Source organism: Neltuma alba, unplaced genomic scaffold, assembly GCF_004799145.2.
Source record: "Neltuma alba isolate B1F8T4 unplaced genomic scaffold, ASM479914v2 tig00012014_pilon, whole genome shotgun sequence".
Classification (NCBI taxonomy): Eukaryota; Viridiplantae; Streptophyta; class Magnoliopsida; order Fabales; family Fabaceae; genus Neltuma; species Neltuma alba.
Window position 1 is genome coordinate 1,179,152 of NW_021636585.1, and position 23,668 is coordinate 1,202,819.

General features: G+C 33.0%; 3 protein-coding genes and 1 long non-coding RNA gene across 5 annotated transcripts; 3 read left to right on the forward strand and 1 right to left on the reverse strand.

Moving 5' to 3' along the window:
• Positions 1 to 497: 497 nt before the first annotated feature.
• LOC114721239 (zinc finger transcription factor YY1-like) lies at positions 498 to 5,034 on the forward strand. 2 transcript variants are annotated; one of them, XM_028907067.1, is made up of 6 exons: positions 498 to 644; positions 1,662 to 1,720; positions 2,041 to 2,240; positions 2,698 to 2,787; positions 3,211 to 3,354; positions 4,328 to 5,034. In XM_028907067.1, the coding sequence occupies exons 1-6, from the start codon at positions 565 to 567 to the stop codon at positions 4,886 to 4,888; spliced, it is 1,134 nt and encodes a 377-aa protein (XP_028762900.1). In that variant the 5' UTR covers positions 498 to 564; the 3' UTR covers positions 4,889 to 5,034. The 2 variants fall into 2 exon arrangements, with proteins under 2 accessions (XP_028762900.1, XP_028762901.1); XM_028907068.1 differs by having other exon boundaries at positions 562 to 644; positions 1,662 to 1,713.
• LOC114721242 (uncharacterized) lies at positions 3,368 to 22,282 on the reverse strand. The gene is made up of 3 exons (XR_003738046.1): positions 22,209 to 22,282; positions 6,773 to 6,775; positions 3,368 to 4,168 (listed from the first exon to the last, which is right to left on the reverse strand). It is a non-coding gene; the product is annotated as an uncharacterized LOC114721242 (long non-coding RNA).
• On the forward strand, positions 13,981 to 15,892 carry LOC114721241 (60S ribosomal protein L2, mitochondrial-like). The gene is made up of 2 exons (XM_028907069.1): positions 13,981 to 14,095; positions 15,200 to 15,892. Exons 1-2 carry the CDS (start codon positions 13,984 to 13,986, stop codon positions 15,715 to 15,717), a joined length of 630 nt encoding a protein of 209 aa, XP_028762902.1. The 5' UTR covers positions 13,981 to 13,983; the 3' UTR covers positions 15,718 to 15,892.
• Positions 20,018 to 23,634, forward strand: LOC114721237 (COBRA-like protein 6). Its single transcript, XM_028907063.1, has 6 exons — positions 20,018 to 20,098; positions 20,252 to 20,331; positions 21,552 to 22,005; positions 22,193 to 22,346; positions 22,546 to 22,829; positions 23,204 to 23,634. The coding sequence occupies exons 1-6, from the start codon at positions 20,023 to 20,025 to the stop codon at positions 23,485 to 23,487; spliced, it is 1,332 nt and encodes a 443-aa protein (XP_028762896.1). The 5' UTR covers positions 20,018 to 20,022; the 3' UTR covers positions 23,488 to 23,634.
• The last annotated feature ends 34 nt before the right edge of the window (positions 23,635 to 23,668 follow it).

The following is a 23,668-nucleotide window of genomic DNA, read 5'->3' on the forward strand; positions in this document are numbered from 1 at the left end:
CTATTTATAGGCTACAAAAGCTTAAATTCTTTTCAAGAGTTTATAACAATGAATAACTCTACATAATTGGAGGCTATGAGTATTAATCATAGAAAACTCCCAAGCTGGCATTTGGAGGCTATGAGTATTAATTATAAATACTTTCCGTTAGTTGGTCACAAAAAGTATTGATTAAAGAGGCTGTAAAAGTAAGAGATAATATAGGCCCATTGGAAAATGAAGACTTGATTTAGCCCATGATAATATTGGGCCATAAGCCCATTTTGTAAGCACCTCAGACACGGCGCAATTCGGTCAATGAATGTAAGCCGTGACGCGTCCGGTCCGGTCCGGTGGAATCCAAGACGAGAAAGACGACCATGGATCCTCAAGCTTTCTCCATGGTCCTGTTTTCTTCCAGTCGATCCTTTTCTCTCTCTTCGTCCATTCCTTCCTAAACTCGCACCTTACCCTAACCCTAAAAATATTCTTTGGAGATTTTACTCGCAGGAGGTTTTTGAAGAGGGGAGCAGAGAGAGAGAGAGAGAGAGAGAGAGTGAGAGTGTGCGCGCGCGCGCCTGAGAGATGGAGACTCAGTACACTCTCTTCGACAGGCATCCCATCATCAAGTCTAAGACTCCCGCCGTTAAATGGGTTAAAGAATGGTACTATAGGTTTATTTGACAAATTGTTTTGTACGTTTTGTGCTGTTGAATTTTTTTTTTTTGGCCAATTAACATATCATGTTGTTTAGGGGTTCGAAGTCTGAATCTTGTGGAAAAATCTCATCATATTTTCCCCATATTTTTTTTTTTCCATGTGCATATTTAGTTTCCATGTTTAACTCGACTTGAAAAGAGATGAAATAAAATGATGTTCATGGAGCTCAACTGAAATTTCTCAGTAGTTATTAGGTCACGAGAAACTGGGATGGGAATTGGATATTGAACTAGGAACTGGACATTTTTTCTTGTTCCAGATTGATTTTTTTTTCTTTTGCTTTTGACACCAGAAATTCTGGTGAATATATAGTTTATACCTGCCATTGTCGGTCAGTTTAGGCCACTATGCTATGCAGCTTCATAAGTTATCTTTGAGAAACAGATTGGATTTACTGTATCTCTGCAGACGGCATAAGTGATACACTCTTGGAGACATCTAAGGAAAAAAAAGGAATTTTATCTTGGAGTTCCGACAATTGGTCATATATTTCACCAAGGAGACAAATTGTCATTTTTTGGGCCAAACTTTAGATCACTTGATGAAAACTAAATCTCTCTATTAAGAAGAGAAAAAAAAAACTAAATCCCTCATGTAACATTTTATTTTTAGTGGTGGTCGCAGGAAGAAGGAAAATTATGCAATATGTTAAAACATAGATAATGTAAATTATTGTATAACGTTCCATCTAGTGACCTCGTTTTTCTATCTTCAAAGTTCACAATATTTTAACACAAGGTTTTCAGACATCTGGGAGGCAGAGGAGTCACAGGGAAAAAAATAGAGAATTTACGATTTTTTTATTTTTCCTTTTGCAATTTTTTACCCTATCTTTGTATGGTCTATATTATTCTTGTTGTCATGGTGCTTCAGCTTTTTTTCAATTTTCCTTAAGTTCTTTATTGCTCATTTGAGTTTGTCTAGCGTGCTAATGCTGAGAAAAAAATATACTTGCCTGCCAGGGTTCCCCAGGATGTTGTGGCCACTGGTGGGAAGTGCATGCTTTTCAGATGGGTAAGAGGTTTGTGCTCGTGCTACTTGGAAGACTTAGATGACTTCTTTGCTTACTCTTGATCCTATTTTGCTTATAGCTGATATATTAAATCTAAGCATGTCTTGCATCTGAAAAATCTCTATGTATTCCTTGATGACATGCTACGAATTTGTCTCATGTGACTGTTTCTTGATCCCATTTTGCTCATATTTGATATAGTAAGTCTAACCATGTTTTGCATCTAAAAAATCTCTATGTATTCCTTGATTACGTGCTATGAGTTTCTCACATGTGATTGTTGTCTTACTAAGGGTTCTGAGAGTGTCTCTTTGTTTTATTTTTCTTAGAGGATTCCTTAAAGGCCTTGAAGGATAAGGAAAAAGAACCATCAGTTCCTGAGCCAGAACCTGAGCCAACAACCGAAGTACTTTTTCTCTGCAGCTACGAAGGCTGTGGGAAAACTTTTATAGATGCTGGTGCTTTGAGAAAACATTCTCACATCCATGGAGAAAGACAATTTGTCTGTCACTATGAGGGTTGTGGAAAGGTGGTTTGCTTTTAATTATTATCCTTTTAAAATTGTGAACTCGCATGGGCACATATTGTAAGCCTGCATTTTTTTACCCTAATTCTTGGTCCGCATTTAAGCCAGCTGCAAAGCTGATTTTGTGTTCAATTAATATCTGGTGCATAGAGTATGTGTACCAAAGAATGATAAACCAATGTTAGGAAATATCAATCGGTTTTGTTTATCTTGTAATTTAATAAGAAAAAGACCCGTTGTATTGTACAGATTTTTGAAAAACAGTGAAATACTTTTTGGAAAACAATTACTTCCTTTTATAAAGGAAAAGAAGTTTTATTCATCTTTAGTTATGTCAAGTTATAAGCTTTATAGCATGTTACTGGTTTCATTTTTGTTATATTTTGGTTGATTTTATTCATATTTCAGACTGTCAGATCTACAATTAGCATTGTTACAAAAAATTCATTTTCTGTTGCAGAAATTTCTGGATAGTTCAAAGCTGAAAAGACATTTTCTCATCCATACTGGGGAAAGGGCTTATGTATGTCCCATTGAAGGCTGTGGTAAGGTAATAAATCTATCCATTGAAATTGTCTATTCTTATTTCTTCTAAGGACAGACTTTCCTGAGTTGGAATCAATTGTTCTGCTTCTTCATCTCTAGTGCCTGCTTATATGGATCTGTGACCTGATTCTAATTTGGTGCTTGCGAAATGTGAGATAGCTGCTCTATTTAATGACTTTGACATGAAGTTGATTTATGGTTCACAATATTTTGGCAGCGTGTATTTGTTTATTTATTTTTCAAATACATCTAAAAGTGTTGCAGTTCAAATCTTGTGACTAGATAAAGTATCCTTTTGTGAAAGTTCCCTGATTTATATTCTCTGTATTAGCCTTTCATGAGCTCCGATATTGTATATTGCTTCATATAAGGCCTTTATGCGAATGTTTTTGTGCCCATAACATCTTGTCACAACATGTATTTGCAGGCCTTCTCCCTCGATTTCAACCTAAAGTCTCACATGAAAACACATTCACATGAGAACTACCATGTCTGCAAATACCCAGATTGTGGGAAGAGATATGCTCATGAATACAAGCTTAAAAATCACATTGCAGCACACCATGAAAAGGTTGGGCTATCTCTTACTATTATTCCTCGACCATTGAATCCATACACAATAGCTTATGCTAATAATTGCATGTCTGGCTTTCTTCTTTTCTTTTTTCTTTTCAATTTTATTTGGCTAGTCATTAACATGACCCAATTATGCTCGATTTGTGTGTATCGTAGAATTGATACCTTTACAAGTGGATGGCATGATACTGTTATCAATGGTTACTTGCACAATTTATCTGCTTGGGTCTGGGTGAAAGGATTAATAAATGAGCCCAAGTCAACTGGATGGTATAAAGACAATTTTTTAAATATAAATCTCCTTGGATTATATAATGCTTGTTTGACATGACGTTAGGATCTTTCAAAAGTAGTTTTTTAACTGTGCTTTACGGAATATGAAGTCAGTATGTGAGAAAGGGCTTGTCTTAGTTTACGTAAATAAATGCTTTTGTGTGGGAATGTGATCCCAACCAAGTACATAGTTGATATTTAAGGCCTTTTTGTACTGTTAGTTTCAATTTTTTTTGCAAGATAGATTTTGGCAGGGTCATAATGTGGACACAAAAAATATCCAACTCTAATTTACTTTTGGAAATTGTATGGATGTGGGGATTAAATGAGAATGGGGCTGAGTTCTAAATTTGTTGCCCACATGGGCCTGAGTATGATGATGCATCCAGTTCTTCTGTTTGGGGCTAGGCAGGATCTAGAGTGCCCTGGTGCCTTGTTTAGTAGGGAGCCAAACTGATCTGCTATATTCAAAATCACTTTTTATTTTATTTTTAGTTTTAATTCTGTTTCTATATCTTCACATTCCATGTGTCAAGCTGGTTTAGTCCCTATACGATACTCATGATCGTTCCTCCTGCAAGATGTGGATGTTAAAAACTATGACTGCTCCAGTTTTGGATGAAGTTAAGCATGTAGAAACGTTGAATTATACAAGAGATTTCGGAACAATAAAATTTTCATTTTTGTTCTTACAGAATGGATCTGTAGATCCCAATGGGACAAAGTATAATACTCCACCTGCCGAGAAGCCGACAAAAGCTGCGAAACCTTCTGGGGGTGCTTATGCTTCTGCATCGTCTGATCGTCCGTTTGTTTGTCCTTATGAAGGGTGTGAAAAGGCCTATATCCATGAATATAAACTTAAACTCCATTTGAAGAGGGAGCATCCTGGGCATGGTGATGAAAATGTTGCAGAGAATGCTCAGGCTAATAACAATGCTGACAACGAATTAGATGAAGCAAGCGATCAAGATGCCTATGGTGGCAAAAGGTCAAATGGTAGGATTCAGAAGCAAAGTAAGGCCAAACCAAACTTGAAGTTGCCTCCAACAAAAATTGCCCGGCGCAAAGCAACGTCAACACCCTCTTCTGTAACCCCTATGAAGGTGATTAAGAAACCTTGGCCGGTGAAAGAAGAAAACTACGAGGAAGAAGACAGTGAAGAAACAGAGGAAGATCGAGACAACGTTGAAGATGGTTGGAGATATGCAGGAAACAACGAGGATGATGATGAAGAAACAGAATACGAAGACTGAACTTAGGTGGTCTTTTGTGAAACATTTTTTTTCATTGTCATTTTTACCTTTCTAAGTTTCACTATTTGCTCCTGGCGTGGGTAATCTATTGTATGCCCTGTATATTTTTGGAGCAGTAATATAATATGGTTTTCCTGTTGATCCCAGTATCTTTGTGTAGCTTAATTCTATAACTGTTTTTTTTTTTTTTTGAGGGCGCTCTTCCGCTTTACTCTAATTAATGTGTTCCGTGTTTGATGTAGACCAACAGCACTCAATCCAAAGCCACCTGTTACTTTCTCTAGTTGTATATATGAGTTTCAAATAACTGAATCATATTTAACAACTAACAGTTAGAATTAGTTAAAATTAGTAAATAAGTCAGAAATGTATTTTTTTTCTTTCAAATTTATTTATTAAGAGAGTAAATGAGAGGGGCAATAAATAAAAATAATGATAAAAGAGAATATATGAGGGTAATATTAATTAGAGAGAGAGAATCCTAAATACAATCAACTAAAGGAAAAATAGGTAAAAAAGTAATAAATGCTTAGACAAGCTAAAAAATGAAGTTTTTATTTTGGACCGGACTTTTCTCCAAAAACGAAGCTTATATATAGAATTAGAATAATGATGGACATTCTTAATTTTTGGACATTATAACACGTATATTTTTTTGAGATCAATACCAGTACTCAACCCATAAGTTAAATAAGTGGTACTTGAGTCTAACAGAAATGGTTAATTTCCTACATAAGAATTAATAGAGGTGTTTTGAACATAATTGTCTATAAAAAAAATATTACCTGTGCCCAGTGAAAAAAAATAAAATTAATGGTTTAACAAATCTCTTATAGAAGGTCACACATTCTTGTAAGGCGATGATGCTATTCTAAAATAGCAACTTACAAAATATGAGGGTTGCTGACTTCATCTTTTGGCATGGGGTAGCTTGCCTTGTGCTTATCTTCCAGCTAGTTTACACAAGGAGAACTTGTATTGCGATCTTTACTTGTTTTTCTTCTAATTATTTTTTTATTGGCTATATGATAAGGGTTTAAACCTTGCTTTAATCACCTGAGCTAGTTTGTTAAGATTAAAAAAAGTGATTGTGACAAGTTAAACGATAAACAACTATAAGTTAGATTAGTTAAGAAAATCTGTTTTCAACTCATTCTAACAACTTAGTACATTTTAAGAAAGTGATTATTTTCAAAACCTAATCTAATTATCTCATGAAAATAAGCTTTTGCAGGTATGGTTTTATTATGTTTACCTTGTCAAAATTGTTTTTTACCCCTTTAATCTTGAACAATTTGGTCTAGGATTAAGTTTTATTGAGCACCTGAAGTGTTTTCATATAACATTTTAAAACATTTTATGTTGCAATTCTAATTTTAAAAGTATTTTTTTGGGAGTAATTTTGCCCTTGAAGTACTTTTTTAAGAGCATTTTTAATTTCGGCGTTAACTTCCAAAAAAAAAATCCTTTAAGTGAATATGCATCCAACACCAAAAAATATTTTTTTGGTAGCACTTAACCTGCCAAAGTAATTTTTTGGTGTAATTTTTTTGTTAAAATATTTTCTGAGTTAAGTTTTTTTATCACTTGTTTTTCACATATTTTCAGTATTCATCTTCTATATTTTTGGTAACCTCCACTAACATTTTTTAATAATAAGTTTTTAAAATTTTTCACTAGTAGGCTTAAATATTTTTTTTACAATTATCTTTCATATTTTTAATTATTTAAAGTTGAGTAAAAACTAAAAACTTTTAATTTAAGGGTTGAATGTCAAACCTTCTCATTGTTCTATGTTGTTTTTTGTAATTAAATTCTTTGAAAATCAAATCTCATGAGTTGAATACAGATAGGAGTATGACTCCTTTATCTATGTACTTCAACAACCTTTCCATAAATTAAACTTTTTTAGGTCAACTTAAAAAAATATTAATTATGCATTTAAAAATCTTTTCTTACAGCTATCTGCTGATTAAGTAGTCAACTTTAAAAAAAAAATCAACTATGTTTTTAAAATTCTATGTCTCCCACAACTTTTTTCTTCTTTTTTTACTTTGCTTCCACAAGTTTTTTTTTTTTTAAAATATCAACTCATTAAGTGAACCTCTCTGGTAAAAAATGAATCTCAATAGTCAGTATTTTCATTCAGTGACTGAGCATTGAACCTTTGATCATGTTCTTTGTATAGTTCTTTTTTTTCCCCGTTTTGTTCTGTTATTGCTCCACCAAACGCTCCCTAATGATCCATGAACCTAATACTTTTAGGGAGTGTTTAGTAACCTCCAAACCATGGTTTTAGAAGCACTTTTCCATAAAACGAGGCAAATTCCTCCACATATTTATTTCGTAAACTGTAAAAGCACTTCTGAAACCATGGTTTGGTTTCTATCCAAACACCCCCTTAATCGTTTTATCTAATAGTTGTATAAACTGAAAATGAATCCTATATAAACTATGGTGATGAAGTCTTCACTTTATAAAATGTATGAGAATTTGATAAAATATGAGATATACGTCTTATTACTGCACTCTTTTTTCTTTTTCATCTCTCTCTAAATGTACCGACCATCTTTACAGGTCAACAGATTCGTCATATTGCATTTTGTCGTTTCGTAATTGAATTCTTTTAAAGTCATATCTCTCACATTAAATTTAGATTCTTTGAAGTGAAAAATTATGGATGTATCATGACTTATTGTTTACATGCATGCATCTTCAATTACTTTTTATTCAAGGGGGAAAAAATAGAGAAGTTTAGGTATAGAGGGGAAGAAGGTAAGAACAATACATACAAAATTAATGTATAGAATTTTCTTGAACTATTGACTCACTTTATATATTCTTTTAAATATTCAAATTTAAAAATCAATTGCTACAAATTTTTAAATTTACACAAACTCCCTAGATAGGAAAATTCGTTAATTTACCAGTAAGATATGAACAGAGACATTATGAGCTGCTTAGAAGGAAGGACTTATCAGTAAGATATGAACAGAGGATGAAGGGCTAAGGTTTTGATTGCTATGGACTCTCGTGCTTGTTATGGGGATCCTTTTATAGAATTTTTTTTTTACCAGAGATAGTTTTATAGAATTGTCGTACTCGTTTGTGTGCAGACTGTATTCAGATACGTAACGCAAGGTTAAAAAATGAGTTAAACGTGGAAAATAACACTTTGTGGAATGAAACATCCACTTCAATTATATATTTATTTTTCCTAGAATAGAACAAGAACATAAAGTAATCATGGAACCGAAAATGATGGGCTAAAGGTTGCATTCTGAATGGTAAGAAACAAATGCGAAGCGAGATTGGTTCATTTTGTGATAATATATTATATAATACTACTTTCGGTCTTTAATATAACATTTAGTTGACTAATTTGAGTAGATTAAGAAAATTAGTTAAGTCAGTTATTTGTAATAAATAGTTGTTATCTTTTTTCAAATATCCTTGTTAATTAACTGTATTAGTTAAAACTACCATTATTACAGAGACTATCTTAAAAAAATAAATAAATATGAAAGATAAAATTAATTGGGGTCTTATATTTATGATCAACATAAAAATCAAGCATTCTCTTATATTAAGAATCAGAGGTATTATGATAATTCTTAGTATACTAAATATAATAGCCATTAAAGGCAGATGTTTTGTTTTTGTTTTAAATATAAAATTTTAATCTAATTTATCTTTTAAATTTATAATTTCTTTTTCAAATTTTATTGATTATTCATGTTAAGGGCGTTTTTTTTAAATTAAGAGGATAATCTCCAATACAAATTAGGCATTATGCGAAGCAAAAATACTGCCCGTCTTTGATAATTAGGCATCTTTTTATGTCAAACGAAGCGTTATTGTTCAATTAATAATTTTAAATATCTATATCTATATAATATATAATTTGTATAAAACTACCTTACTCATCTCAAATACTCAACCTACTTCACGTTTTGCATGAATTTTTTTTTAGTATGTTATCGCTAACTCAATTACCTATCCAGACTAATCATCTCACCAGGATCGAGCCATGACCCTAGGAGCAGCCTTCACGTTTGCGACCAGTGACCCTTGCAAGCATGAATTGTTTTTTAGTATCATCATCACCACTACCACCGCCATGATGAAGATGTTGTATATTTTGATCCTGAAACTTTAAATTTGGAGTTTCCTTACGGTGCACGTTTTATAACGGATCATAATAGTCAACAAAATGAAGGCACTACAATAAAAGAGCTTCCATAAATCGGGCTGCCTTAATCCCAAGAAAACCCTAACGCAACTAACTCATGTCAAGTTTGGATCAAACTATTGAATTGAAAATTAAATCGCTCAAGACAATCGTTTAAGAGTTAATAGTTACTTCGAGATCAACTTACAATTCGGTCATTTAAGATAATACTACCTTCGGTCCTTAATATAAGACTTTGTTTGATTTTTATTTTGGTCCTAAATATAAAACCCCAATCCATTTTGTCTCTTATATTTATGTATTTTCTCAAGGTAGTCCTTCTAATAATGATAGTTCTAACCAATACACTTGATTAGCAATGATATTTTAAAAAAAACAACACTTATTTATTACAAATAATTAACTTAATTTTTTCTCTTAATCTCCTCAAATTAGTAAACCAACTTTTATAATTAGGACCGGAGGTAGTATAGTTTAATTAAAATATACAAAAACATTACTTCTCTGGTCTTATTTATAAGGTACTTCTAATATATTTCACACAGACCAAGAAAAACTTTAAAATGCATTAACTCTCCATTAAAATATAACAATTTTCTAATTTTATCTATATTTAATATATACACATTTCAAAAGAGATAACTACCTACATTACTGATAACTTACGGCAACTTTTTTCTTCTTTTTTTTCTTTGCTTCCACAAGTTTTTTTTTTCTTTATATCAACTCATCAAGTGAACTTCTCTGGTAAAAAATGAATCTCAATAGTCAATATTTTCACTCGGTGACTGAGCATTGAACCTTTGACCATGTTCTTTGTATAGTTCTTTTTCCCCCCATTTTGTTCAGTTATTGCTCCACCAAATACTCCCTAATGATCCACGAACCTAATACTTTTAATCGTTTTATCTAGTAGTTGTATAAAGTGAAAATGAATCCTATATAAACTATGGTGATGAAGTCTTCACTTTATAAAATGTATGAGAATTTGAATAAGATACGAGGTATATGTCTTATAATTACACTCTTTTCTTTCTCCATCTCCTCTCTAAATGTATCGACCATCTTTACAACGTCAACGGATTTGTCATATTGCATTTTGTCGTTTCATGATTGAATTCTTTTAAAGTCATATCTCTCACATTAAATTTAGATTCTTTGAAGTGAAAAATTATGGATGTATCATGACTTCTTGTTTGTGCATGCATCTTCAATTATTTTTATTTAAGGGAAAAAAAAAGTAGAAAAGTTTAGGTATAGAGGGGAAGAAGGTAAGAACAATACATAACAAAGTTAATGTATGAATTTTCTTGAACTATTGACTCACTTTATATATTCTTTTAAATATTCAAATTTAAAAATCAATTCCTACAGATTTTTAAATTTACACAAGCCCTCTAGATAGGAAAATTCGTTAATTTACCAGTAAAAAATTAGTTTGTTTACAATGAAGCCATAATAATATATATATAATATATATGTGTGAAATAAATTACACTGTTCAGATATATAAATAGTGCCGTCATTATAGTCTTCATACTTCATATTGATATGGATATTCAACATGACGAGCCAAAGTTAACGAGAAAAGAAAAATATTGATTGAATATATGTGTGCAAATCAAACACCAAGTATGGAAATCTATGTTGTATTCCTAGCAAAATTAAGATATTTAAGTTTTCTTTCATGTTTTTTTATTAAACTTATTTTGTGGCCATTTGTATTAAACGTAGTTAAGCTTTCTTTCATAAAGTTTTCAGTTATCGAATACTCATCATCAAATAGTGAGCCATGGGAATGGTAAAGTAAGAGAATTGAGAAAAAAACTTAAAAACAACCAAAATTTCGAAGAGAAAAAACACATAAGAGATGAAGGAAAAACTTCGAAAAATCAAAGAACACTAAAAAAAATCACTTAAACAAACCAAATAATCATTTCAGCCACAAGGAGATTTTATTCAGATTAAACACTTAAAAAGACAGTAAAAAAATTTAAGAGTCATTTTTTTTTTTATTTAAGTAGTATTAGTGAAGGACAGAAGTTTTTTCCTCTCTCAATATCATTCAGAAGTATTAAAAAAAAAAAATGTTTTTTTTTCCTTAAAAGACTAACGCTTACAATTTTAACAGAAAAGATGAAATTGCTCATTTTTAACACTTCTGGATATTGAATTAAAATTTTTTTTTTGAATATCCACAACTTCTTTATCAACGCTTTAAAAATAAAAACTCTTAACCAAGAGAAAAACCTAAAATTTTCCCCCTTGGTGAAACATCACTTGAGATTTTTCATATATTTGTTTTCATCACTCATCAGTTTGGTGTTCATCCGCTTTTGGTCGGTTGTTACTGACCCAAACAACAAACATCCTACGACTGACCCCTATCTCCATGCAAAAACTGAGGATCTCTTCCTTGTTTGATCTCTTAAGCCTCCAACCCAACCTCTCTGCAAAACTCGCCATTCGACTCCGTTGCTCATCTGTGAACTGGGTCCTCCTCTTCCTCTTCCTCGTCGGTGACGGCGGCACCAACGCCACAGCGTTGTCATCGTTATTGATCTCCCCGGCCGCATTTCCCTCATCAGCAGCAGCCACTGCAGTTGCCGGAAAGTTTGGCTGTTGGTGGTTTTGCTGCGGCAGGATAGTTACCGCGGTGTCAATTGTCATGATCGGAGTATAGACAAATTGTTTCCGGTGAAAGTTCCTGTGACAGTTGCAAACTGCACAAAGCAACGCCTCCGATGAGCCACCGTGGTGGTCGTCGGCATCAATATCGTCTAAGTTACGTTGCAGAAACTCAAAGCAACCATCTGTGGCTACTTTGCCGAGGGACGCTGCATGGTTATGGAGACACTCCAAGTAGACCACCTCTTGCTTGAAAGCCATCACCGGAATATTATTGTTCATGTTAATTCCAGACATGATGGATGATGGTTAAGCAGTTTTGATTTGATTTGGAGGAAGATGGAAGAAGGAGGGGTTTACATATATAGGAGTGCATCCTGATGATGACAATTAATTAATTAAAGTTCATGTAATTGAATGTACTAACATAATTGATCAAGATTCTTTTTTTTTTTTGACACAATAATTTATTGCATTATGTATGTTTAATATAGATTTTGAATGAGTAAATATTAAAGAAATTTAATAAAACTATGAATGAAATATTAAAGGAATTTAATTAATCTAAGTTTTATTTTTTTCATGTTATATTAGTAATTAACAGTAACTATAGAATAAGTGCTTTAAAAGTGTTTTGCTTATATTATTGTTAAATATATTATATATATTTTGAGAGGAGAGATGATTTATATGCATATATAAGACTTACGTTATACTACTTCTGATTCTTAATATAAAACCTCGTTTGACTTTTATTTTAATTCTAAATATAAGACCCCAATCCACTTTGTTTCTAATATTTATGCATTTTTTTCAAGATAGTCCTTCTAACAATGGTAGTTCTAGCCAATACACTTGATTAGTAAGGATATTTTAGGAAAGACGACACCTATTTATGACAAATTACTAACTTAACTTCTTTTCTTAATATCTTCAAATTAGTCAACTAACTCTTATAATTAACACCGGAGGTAGTACTTTCTTAAGTCATATATATATATATATATATATATTGAAGTCTTGGTTCTTCAAAATGTTTGTGTGCTTGTATATATATTATCCAAGTTACATGTGCGAGATATATACAAAATACAAGACTTTTGGTTTTCATATGCTTGACATAATTACTAGCAATCTTGTTCATCACTCTCGTGTCTGGACTAACCACTGGTTTAATTACATGGCTAATACACCACTTTGTGTGGAGAAAATAAGGAGTAAGTTTAGTGGGAGAAAATGAAGCCATTAATATTATGGAAATGAACAACGTAAAGATGAAGCTAAAGTCACAGAGACTTATTTGCATACATCAAAGGCCTTGGATTTCATATAGGAATAAACTTTATGCTATAACTTTTTATGTTAAATGATAAAATAATACTGATCCTTAATATAATATTTACATAACTAATTTATATATATTAGGAGAATTAGTTAAGCTGGTTATTTGTAATGAATACATGTTATCTTTTTTGAAATACCTTTGTTAATCAATGATCATGTGTAGTAGAATTACTTCTTGAAGGAATTAAACTCTTTAATATATAACATGTATAATCATCATAAGGATTATTTAAGACCAAAATAGATAAATATTAAAGACAAAATGAATTATATTCTTATATTTAAGACCAAATTAAATCTTTAACTAGTACTTATATTAGCTACTAGAGGTAGTAATAAGATATGGATGGTTAAAACTAAAATTGGAAAGAAAAAAAAGATGAGGCGTATGTCCATGAAATCACCTAAAACATTTGTCTAGCCAACCCAAACTGTAATTTCTTTATTTAATTTGGGTATTGTTGAGAAATTAATACATTCATTGCATTTGGGGGTGGAATAATGTCTACTTTTAATTTGTAGTGTTTGCATTGTCTTTTTAAAATTCATCAAGAAAGAAATCATGTCTCTCAATTCATTGAGCAGTTGAAGTAATTAATAGTAAGATTTAAAGTTTGTGAGCATTGATAAAAGGGAAAATTGTTTACAGGATAATAAATTTTGTAATGGAGGATTTTCCAAAAATTTTCCCTCATAAAAATACATTTTTATTTTTAAATAAAATTGGTCCTAAATAATTATTTTGTTTTATATGATACTTTAATCATTATTTTTGTTAAAAAGTCTAACTGGGAAAATGGATCGGGCCGGTGATGGCGAAATGGATATGGAGGTCCACAAGCCCAGCATGGTTCGTCCCTTCCGAGTCGCAATTGAAGCTAATTGAGTAATTTCCAATTGCATGACCTAGTTCGTTGCAGTGCAGAGATCCATGGCTCTGTGGAGAGCCCGCGCAGCTTCGTCTGCGTTTTCCAGAATCGGCAACCTCAACCTCCTGAAGCCATTCTCATTCCTCAACAATGCTTCTCGCAATTTCTCTTCAGGTACTCGTCCTTTTCAAAATGATTCATCTGTTAATGTTGATTCTTAATGAGAATTCAAATATTTAAACTGGTTTTAGCCAGATGAAGAGCTCCCCTGCTTTTCTGGATTAAGTAGAGCAGCTTTCTGTATTTTCTCCATGGTCGCCTGTGCCGTATTGAGAGTGAGTGAGTGAGTGATAAGGTGTTGAATTTTCACCAAGTTTCTAACGATTTAGCCTGATTTTAGTGAAGACGAAGGAAAATGAATTGGTTGAAAATGGTCTTGAAGGTTCCCCCCCCTCCCCTACATTTTTCTTTCCTGCTAAGGCTGGAACGCCCGTTTTACCATTCCCCTGTATGGGATTTGACTAGCTCTCTTATTCGTAGATGTGTAGTAGAGGATCATCTTTCATTTTCAAATGTTCAATGAAGTATCATGGCGTCCGCCGCGTGAATACAGAACCCTAGATGTAATACTTGCCAGTTATAGCTCTCTATTCTCCGTGGAGATAATTTTCGTGTTAAGCCAAGGACAAATTTGTAATGATGATAACTCTATCACAGTGGAGAATTTGTAATGTTTGCTACTGAATTTTGTTTTAGTGACGTAGCAATGATGATAAATTCTGAATTAGGTTTGGGATATACAGCGCAAATTTCTGTTATTTTTGTAGTAGGCTGTTTTAATAACTGAATTCAAATGGTTTAGATCAATCTTGCTCTATGGTTTTTCCTTCACCATTTTCTTAGAATGATGAAAAAATGTGCTTACATAAATCCATATTTATTTCCATTTTCATTCAACTAAAATATATTACTTTTATTTTGATTATGCGGAATTGAATAGAAACATAACTTGCTGTTTTGCTTAGAGTATTGAAATAACAAATATCTGCATTTACAATGTTATGCAAAGATTAGAATGAATAGGTTTGCCTCGCTAAAATATTTTACCCTTGTTTCTGGTGGTCGATGAGAAGAATGGCAAGAGAATAGAAGTATAGCACAAAATGTGATATTGATTTAAGATTGTAGCATGTAGTTTCTTCCCCTTTCTCCGTGTTAAATCCATGTGTATGTGTTATCGATCCTTAAATTTCTTTGTTTTTCTATTCACATTCACAGGTTCTGCGAATGCAAATTCTCATAGCGCACATGAGAGAATGGTGAATCAAATGATGTTTTCTGACATAAATGCACAAATTGGGAGTTGCATGCCGCTTAGAGCTATGCGAATTGGGACAATCATTCATAACATTGAGATGAACCCAGGGCAAGGTGGCAAACTGGTCCGATCAGCTGGGACTTGTGCAAAGATATTGAAAGATCCTTCATCGAGATATGTCTTAATTGAACTTCCTTCAAAGAAGACAAAGTTGATTGATTCTCGTTGCAGGGCTACAATAGGTAGAGTGTCTAATCCAACCCACGGAGATCGGGAGCTTAGGAAGGCCGGGCAGAGCCGGTGGCTTGGTCGAAGGCCTGTGGTTCGAGGAGTGGCCATGAATCCCGTGGACCATCCTCATGGGGGAGGAGAGGGCAAGAGCAAGAGTAGTGGAAAATACGGGAGAGTCTCTGTTTCTCCTTGGGGCAAACCAACTAAGAGTGGATACAAAACGGGCCCACTAAAGCGCAGAAGGTAGCCTGGGACTTTCATTGGTTAGTTTGAGCTCTTCTGTGTGATGTTAGTAATAATTGCTGTAACATTTATGCATGTTATAAGATTCCTCTGTCTAAATGATGAATTCAGAAGCTCCAGTCGTTCTGTGGATTGTATATTGGAGTAAGTTTTGTCATTGCAAGTTAATTGGTTTTCCATTTTCTTTCCACTACAAGATACATGTGAGGGTTTAATTCATAAACCCCTTATAGCCCAGTCAAACAACCATTTGTGCCTAATTCAGTTGCAAACTTCAGTCTCATATTTTCCTGAAGCTTTTGCTGTTTCCATCTGCAATCCAAACATAGCCTTAGTGTTGAGATATATGGGTAATTAATTGGACGAATTTCCCTGCGTGTACAAAACTTTGGGAAAAGAGTTGCAATGTCATAAGAATAGTATGCATGTTAGATATTCTTTTTTTTTTAATAAAAAGACAATTTTATTACAATAAAAAAGAAGACAATTTTGTTGTATATCTTTGGATTACTTGTGTGTGCATGTCATCTATGTGATTATATGTATTGGTTGATAAACATTTGTCTTCTAATTCAACTGCGTAATCATAACTAATTCAATTATTGTATTACTTAATTGAAACCAAACAAAAATTAAAAGTAATAATTAATAGGAGGGAGAATCTGAGGTGCCCATGGATATTATAGGCATAGCCCATGGTGCTAGACAGGATATGCTTAGCAGGCAATCCAAAAATAGCAGCCGCGTAGCTCATATTTTGTGTTTTTTCTCTGCAACAAACTTCTTCCTTTTTAGTTCTTTTTCTTCTTTCTTTTTTATGTAAAGAAAAATAAAACAGCAGCTCTTGAAAGAAAAGTGAAAAACGGAAATTGAATACCAGCAGCCACACGGTCACAATTCAAACTGATGGGCAAAGAGGAGCTCGTTTTGACTGTAGAAAGTAATATATATTATTAATTTAAAACCTAATTATAAAGTTAATATTGGAGCATATTTCATATGTTTATCAATTTCCTCTCGAATTAGCCTTATAGTAAAAAAAGATGTTTAAGATGTTTTTAAAAAAAAATATATTAACTAATTTAACTATTATTTTTAATCTATTCAAATTAGCTAATTAAGTTTTATATTAAGTAACAGAAGAGTAATTTGTTTTGACTGACTTAAAATATAAGAGTGATTCTACATTTATTTAGAAACGTGTGAAATAAATAAATGAGGAAAAATGACCGTAGTACAAAATTAATTTCAAAGAATTCTCAAAATTTTTTGAAACTTCATTGCAGGACTAAAAAGGCAAGCTGATATTAATTTCATAAAGAAAATGACACTATTGCCCCTCCTAGTAAAAGTAGGATAGCTCATTTGCAAGTGAGACTAGACAATTTGTAACATACATACATATATTTACAATTGGAATTAATCTCTTTACCACCTGAAATAGGTGTCCATAAGTGACCAAATGTGAGAGAGACCATTTGCAAGTGGGACTAAATAATTTGCAATATATATACATTTATTTACAACTAGAATTAGTACATTTATATGTCACTTCATTTGAAGAAGGTGTCTATAAGTGAATAAGTGTGGGAGAGCCTATTTACAAGTAAGACTAGACAATTTGCAACATACATACCTTTATTTATAACTGTAATTAGTCTATTAATCCATTTACATATCACCTCGCAACAAGTATTATGAGGGGCAATAGCATCATTTTCTTTATAGAATTAATATCAATTTGCCCCCTTAGTTCTACAGTAAAATTTTAGAAAGTTTTGAGAGCTCTTTGAAATTAATTTTGTACTGCGGTCCTTAAACAAAATTTTCCCAATAAATAATGTGAGTGGTAATGCGCAAAACAGGCATCGCTAATTACTAATGGTAAGGTAAAAGCTGGGAACAGCTAATGTTGATCTGTTCCATTGCGGTTTTTGGTATCTTTACAGTCAACAATGCTTACTAATTCCGTTTGGGCGCTTCAAACCACCTTCTTCTACTCTATTTAATTCTTTTTTTTTTTCACCGAAAGTTCGAACTTAATCTCGGAGGGATTTAAAAGAGATATTTGGTGTTATTGAGTGACAAGCCTCTAACTACACTCCAAATTTTTGAGTTACTTATATATATGTGTGCGCGCGCATATATACGAAGGTTTCATAATAAATATTTATTTTTATATGAGAAGCAGCAAAGATATATATTACCTCCGGTCCTAATTATAAGAGCTAGTTGACTAATTTGAAGAGATTAAGGAAGTAAGTTGAGTTAGTTATTTGTCCTAAATAAGTGTTGTCTTTCCTAAAATATCCTTACTAATTAAGTATATTAACTAGAACTATAATTATTAGAAGGATTATCTTGAAAAAAATTGAGTAAATATAAGAGACAAAATAGATTGGGGTCTTATATTTAAGACCAAAATAAAAGTCAAATAGAATCTTATATTAAGGACCGGAGGTAGTATTATTTTGTGATGAGTCATCTTTTGCATGCTCTCTCTCTCTATATATATATATTTGTATGCATGTATGGGACAAAAACATAACTTATCAAATACAACATCCATTTAATTATTTTAATGCGATATTAAAAATATAATGCAAATTTATGTCACAAAAATTAACTTCGTAACAAAAATATCTAGAGTTTTTTTTTGAATATGCATCAAATATCGAACAAGTTAAATGTTGCTTTTAAAATTAAAAGTTCGAATGCCATTTTTTTTTACAAAAAATATCAAATATAGATTCTAAGAAAGGAATGTAAATTGTAGAAAAAGTCTCACAACAAGTGAGTAGCATGGACTTATTATCAAATATAGATATTTTATAAACAGTCAATATCTCAAACATCATGCCTATATATAAATACACTCAATGTATGAATAGCAAGTATAAAACTAAATTATTTAACTACTAAATTAATTTATGACATATTAGTAGTACTGGATTTTACAAAATAGAAAAGCAGTACATTGAATTGAATCTTAGGCAGCAGTGATCTTTCAAACCCTTCATGTTTTGATCCTCAATATAAATCATTTCTAACTATTTTACCGATATAAAAAAAATATGAAAATGATGTAGATTTACTTAACTTTTATCTTTAACCCTAATAAATATTAATAAATTAAAAAAAAAGGACTCTCCATTTTTTAGCCAACCGAATATCTCCATTTCTTTATAAAACAAATTGAGAATAAGGGCATGTTTAGAATCAAGAAATTATTCTTTAACACTGACAAAGAACAAAACAACTATTACATCTTGTTCTTAGCGCTCCCTCTTGTCCATGGTATAAGAGTTAGAATTAATTTACAAATATTAATAAAATTTTTTAAATTAGTTATTTATAATAAATAAGTGTTATCTTTCTTAAAATACACATGTTAATAATATGTATTAGAATAAAAACCTTTTCATATATATAATCACTATAAATATTGTTGTAGAAAATAAGAAATAAATATGACAAATAAAATATACCGAGTTTTTATATTTAAATCAAATTTAACCAACTTTTAATATTTAGAACTTTTTTTTTCCCTACACAGCCATCCTTTGTCTCATTAAATGTTCAAACCTTAATTTTGTGAGAGACCAAAGGAGAATCATAATAAGATCTCAAAAAAAAAATAATTACAAAATAAATATTATTTTTTATTCTGAAACTTATCATTACAAATTTTTTAGATTATTATTAAAATTTTTTGATAATTATTAACCTCGTAATTCTCCTAGTACCAAACCCCTCCCTCTCCGAGGAGCATGAGAATTTGATAGAAGGGAGGAGGGAGGGGATCATAAATGGTGGCAAATTGGGAAAAACGTAAACGAAAGTACGACGAAGGACATGGAATTTGAATGGGACACTGAAATGGCAAATCCTAAGGACACCCAATCCGCTGTAATTGGGAATCCATTCAATGCAGCCTTTCGTTTTCGTTCGTTTTATTCTCTCTTTCTTCATTTTTGGTCCTTCTTGTGACTTAGGCTCTGTTTGGGTGCTCTGAAACCATAGTTTCAGAAGCATTTTTCCACAAAACGAGGTAACCTCCTCCACATATTTACCTCGTAATCCGTAAAAGCACTTCTGAAACCATGGTTTGGTTTTTATCCAAAGACTCCCTTAGAAAGAGAGGCAGATCCAAACAAAACATGCAATACTATTATTACCTCATTCCTACAAACAAATGGCGTCGTAAATTCGACCCTCTCGCCCACCCAGCCGCCATTTCCACCGTCACCTTCTTCTTAACTCATCACCAATCCATTTCTCTTGCGACTTCCCAATTGATCCCTCATCAATGTCTCAACTTTCGACTTTCATGTTCTTCTCCTTCCTTGTCGTCTTCGTCCTCGTCTCCTTCTCGCCTGTTTCCTGTAAACGAACCTCCTTCCCACTCGTCTCTTCTTCTTCTTCTTTCTTCCTTAGATATATATACTCATGCTTTTGTTTATTAATGAACACACGTGTGTGTGTGTGTTTTTTTGTTCGGTGGTTTCTGTTGTTAATTTGGAGTTGGAATATTGCAGATGGGTACGATCCACTGGATCCCAATGGAAACATCACAATCACATGGGATTTCCTGGCAGATAATGGGGACACTTACGACGTAAGTTTTTATTTTATTTTTAATTCTTTAGTAATTTTTTAAGAATGAAATTCTAAGTCTCTGAGTTTCTGGGGTTTTGTGTTCTGGCCATCGAGTTTTTTATAATCTGGGGGGTTGGGGACTGAGAGGTTCAGGCCCCTTTTTTAAAATGGGAATATATTGATTATGAGGGAAAAAAATAATGGGTGAAAAGGAGAGTTTAAAAAGTCTGCGAATTTTCGATGTTTTTAAGGAAGACGATGGTGTACCCGATGTCTGTCTCCGGTTGGGTTTTGTTCTGCTCCGCCCAGTCCCACAAGTTTCTCTTTGTGCCCGATCGAGATCCAATGAATGACATCCACGTCATCCTGCCCTTGGTGCCTGATTCTGTGGGACCTGAGTTTTGGGTCTGCTTGGTTGGTGTTAGTCACTTTCACTTCCATGGACCACATAAACACTCCTCCTGTGTGCCCTGTTCTCTGATTTGCTCTCATGTTTTTTAAAAAAAAAAGAAAAAAAAAGAAAAGAAAAGAAAAGAAAAATAAATGTGGGATTCATTCATTGAAGTTTTCAAATTCAACATTGATTTTAGTTTCCATTAGAACCTTATTATCATACATTTGGTAACAATTTTCATTGGGTTCAACTTAATGTAATTTGCAGGAGATTGGAAATCCAGGAGGATTGTTTATTGAATAGTACAATATGTTGTATGGTGGAGAATCTACCTCTTTTATAGCTTAAATTCAATTCTATAGAAGGAAAATATTGTGTTAGTTGCCTTACATGCAGGTCTGTCTAGTTTTTCTCCCAATTTTTACAAAATAAAAAAAGCTATTAATTATATTTAGCAGCAGCGAATGTAGATGTTAACATAAGGTGTGTAACTTGATAGTGTAATTTTCTCCCAACAGAATTTCTGATTTCTCTTATTATAATAGAAGCCATGAATCAGGGCATTTTAGGAGGTTCTCACTTGAGATTATTTACATTCATGGTTAAGATATTATTATAATAAATTATTCGTGAAAAAATTGGCGTATTTGAATGACAAATCATAATAGAACATAACGATGTGATGTGATCCATGTAACTGAATTCATTTCATGGAATAATACTTGTTGTTATCAGCACCTATTTGATAAATTGTTGAATCATAGAGAGGCAAGGACCCTTTAGTCCTATCTTAATTCTAATATCATTTAAAGTATAGATGAAAGAGTTTGATGTTTTACCTGTAGGTAAGGGTATGGATATATAATTGGCAACTATACCGACACGTGGAGAAGCCGGGTTGGAGGCTAAGTTGGGCATGGAGAGGTGATGAGGTAATATGGAGCATGTCAGGAGCAGAGACAACAGAGCAAGGGAACTGTTCAAGGTTTAAGGGACAAGAAAAGCCACATTGTTGTGAGAAGCAACCAACCATCATTGATCTTATGCCTGGCACACCTTATAACAAGCAAGTTCCCAATTGTTGCAAACAAGGCATCCTATCATCTCTCACTCAAGATCCCTCACAAGTCACTTCCATGTTTCAGATGAATTTTAATAAACCCTCTGTCCTAAACCCTAGCAACATCACCGTGCCTGCTAATTTCAGCCTTGGAATCCCCGGATACTCTTGTAGTGATCCTACTCAGGTCCCTCCTAGCAAGTTCACCACTGATGGTCGTCGATGGACACAAGTTCTTGGTGAGTTATGATTTTACAAATAGTTTTAGGAGGATTTAGATCCACTAAGAGAACAATGAAATGATGTGTTAGCGGTGATTATAGTTGAGATGGACTCTTACCGTCTCTTATTGAGTCCAAAACTAGTTTTAGATAGTGTTGGAATGAGACAATTTAACATTTGAGATGTAATTTGATGTGATTGCAGAAACATGGAATGTGACTTGTATATACTCTCAATTCTTATCAGCATCAGCCCCAAAATGTTGCGTGTCATTATCTGCTTTCTACAGTGATACCATTGTTCCTTGCCCTAAATGCAGCTGTAATTGCCAAGGTCTACCTGGAGCAAACTGTGTCAAGTACATTTTCTTATCCCCCTCTCTTATATGCAGCTACTTAATATTGTTGTTATGAGGTTTTTAATTAAAACCAACTCTTTTTTTTTTGGTCAGAAAAAGTTTAGATGGGTTGGGTCACTGGAGTTCACTAAAGTTAGGGCATTCCTTCAAACTCAAAGAACTAATTACTCATCAAATGTTTTTTCCCCCCCTCTTTCAGTTCTGATAAAGCTCCTTCATTGTTGAAATTGCCACAAGATGATAGCAGCACACAAGAGACAGAACCAGTGGTGAGGTGTTCACAGCACATGTGCCCTATTAGGATTCACTGGCATGTGAAGCAGAGCTATACAAAGTATTGGAGGGTGAAGGTCACAATCACAAATTATAACTTTGTTAAGAACTATTCTCAGTGGAATCTTGTGCTCTTACACCCTAACTTGCAGAGTTTAACACAAGTCTTCAGCTTCAACTATCAACCTCTCAGAATTTTTGGGGATATCAGTAAGTTGCTTCATTTCTCATGATAAGTTTAGTGGGGGAAAAAAAGTTGTGTATACTTTACTAATAAGTCACTGTCTTGTTACAACAGGAAAATGATATATTCACTTTGATTCTGATGCAAACAAAATAAGCACTTCAAAAGAATCAAAGCAGAAAACCTTCTAATCGAGAAGCTATCTAGACAATGAAGAAATAAATAAAAGCCAAACAAAAACATTTCACATCAGAGAAGTCATTTTGCCCCCTTTTCATGTACTCTTTCTTTTCCATTCCATTTCACAAACCAAAGGAGCTTGACTGTGTTTATGTGATTGTATGAAATATGAGAATGCATATGTTTTGAAAGTGACATAATATTTGGGGAAAATTTTCAGATGATACAGTGATGTTCTGGGGGATAAAGTATTACAATGACATGTTGCTGACACATGGGGAGAATGGGAATGTACAGACAGAGATGCTACTTCACAAAGATGCTGGAATCTTCACCTTCACAGGAGGATGGGGTTTTCCCAGAACTGTTTTATTTAATGGAGATGAATGTGTTATGCCCAGTCCTGATAATTACCCTACCCTGCCCAATATTGCTGCTTTTCACTCGTCTTCTTCTTCTTTCCTGCTTTTCGTATCTTTTATCCTCTCAATGTTGTTACGGTGAATCACCAGAACTGATCAGTATACATAGTCATTCATAGGCTTCTGAGATTAATTTCTATGCAGAATGATTATACTAGTTAGTTATATTTGTTAGCCACATCAGAATGTTAGATTAATCTCTCCATTCATAATGCCATTATTATTCTCGTACGCTTCAGATTTTTAATAACATTTTAGTATTT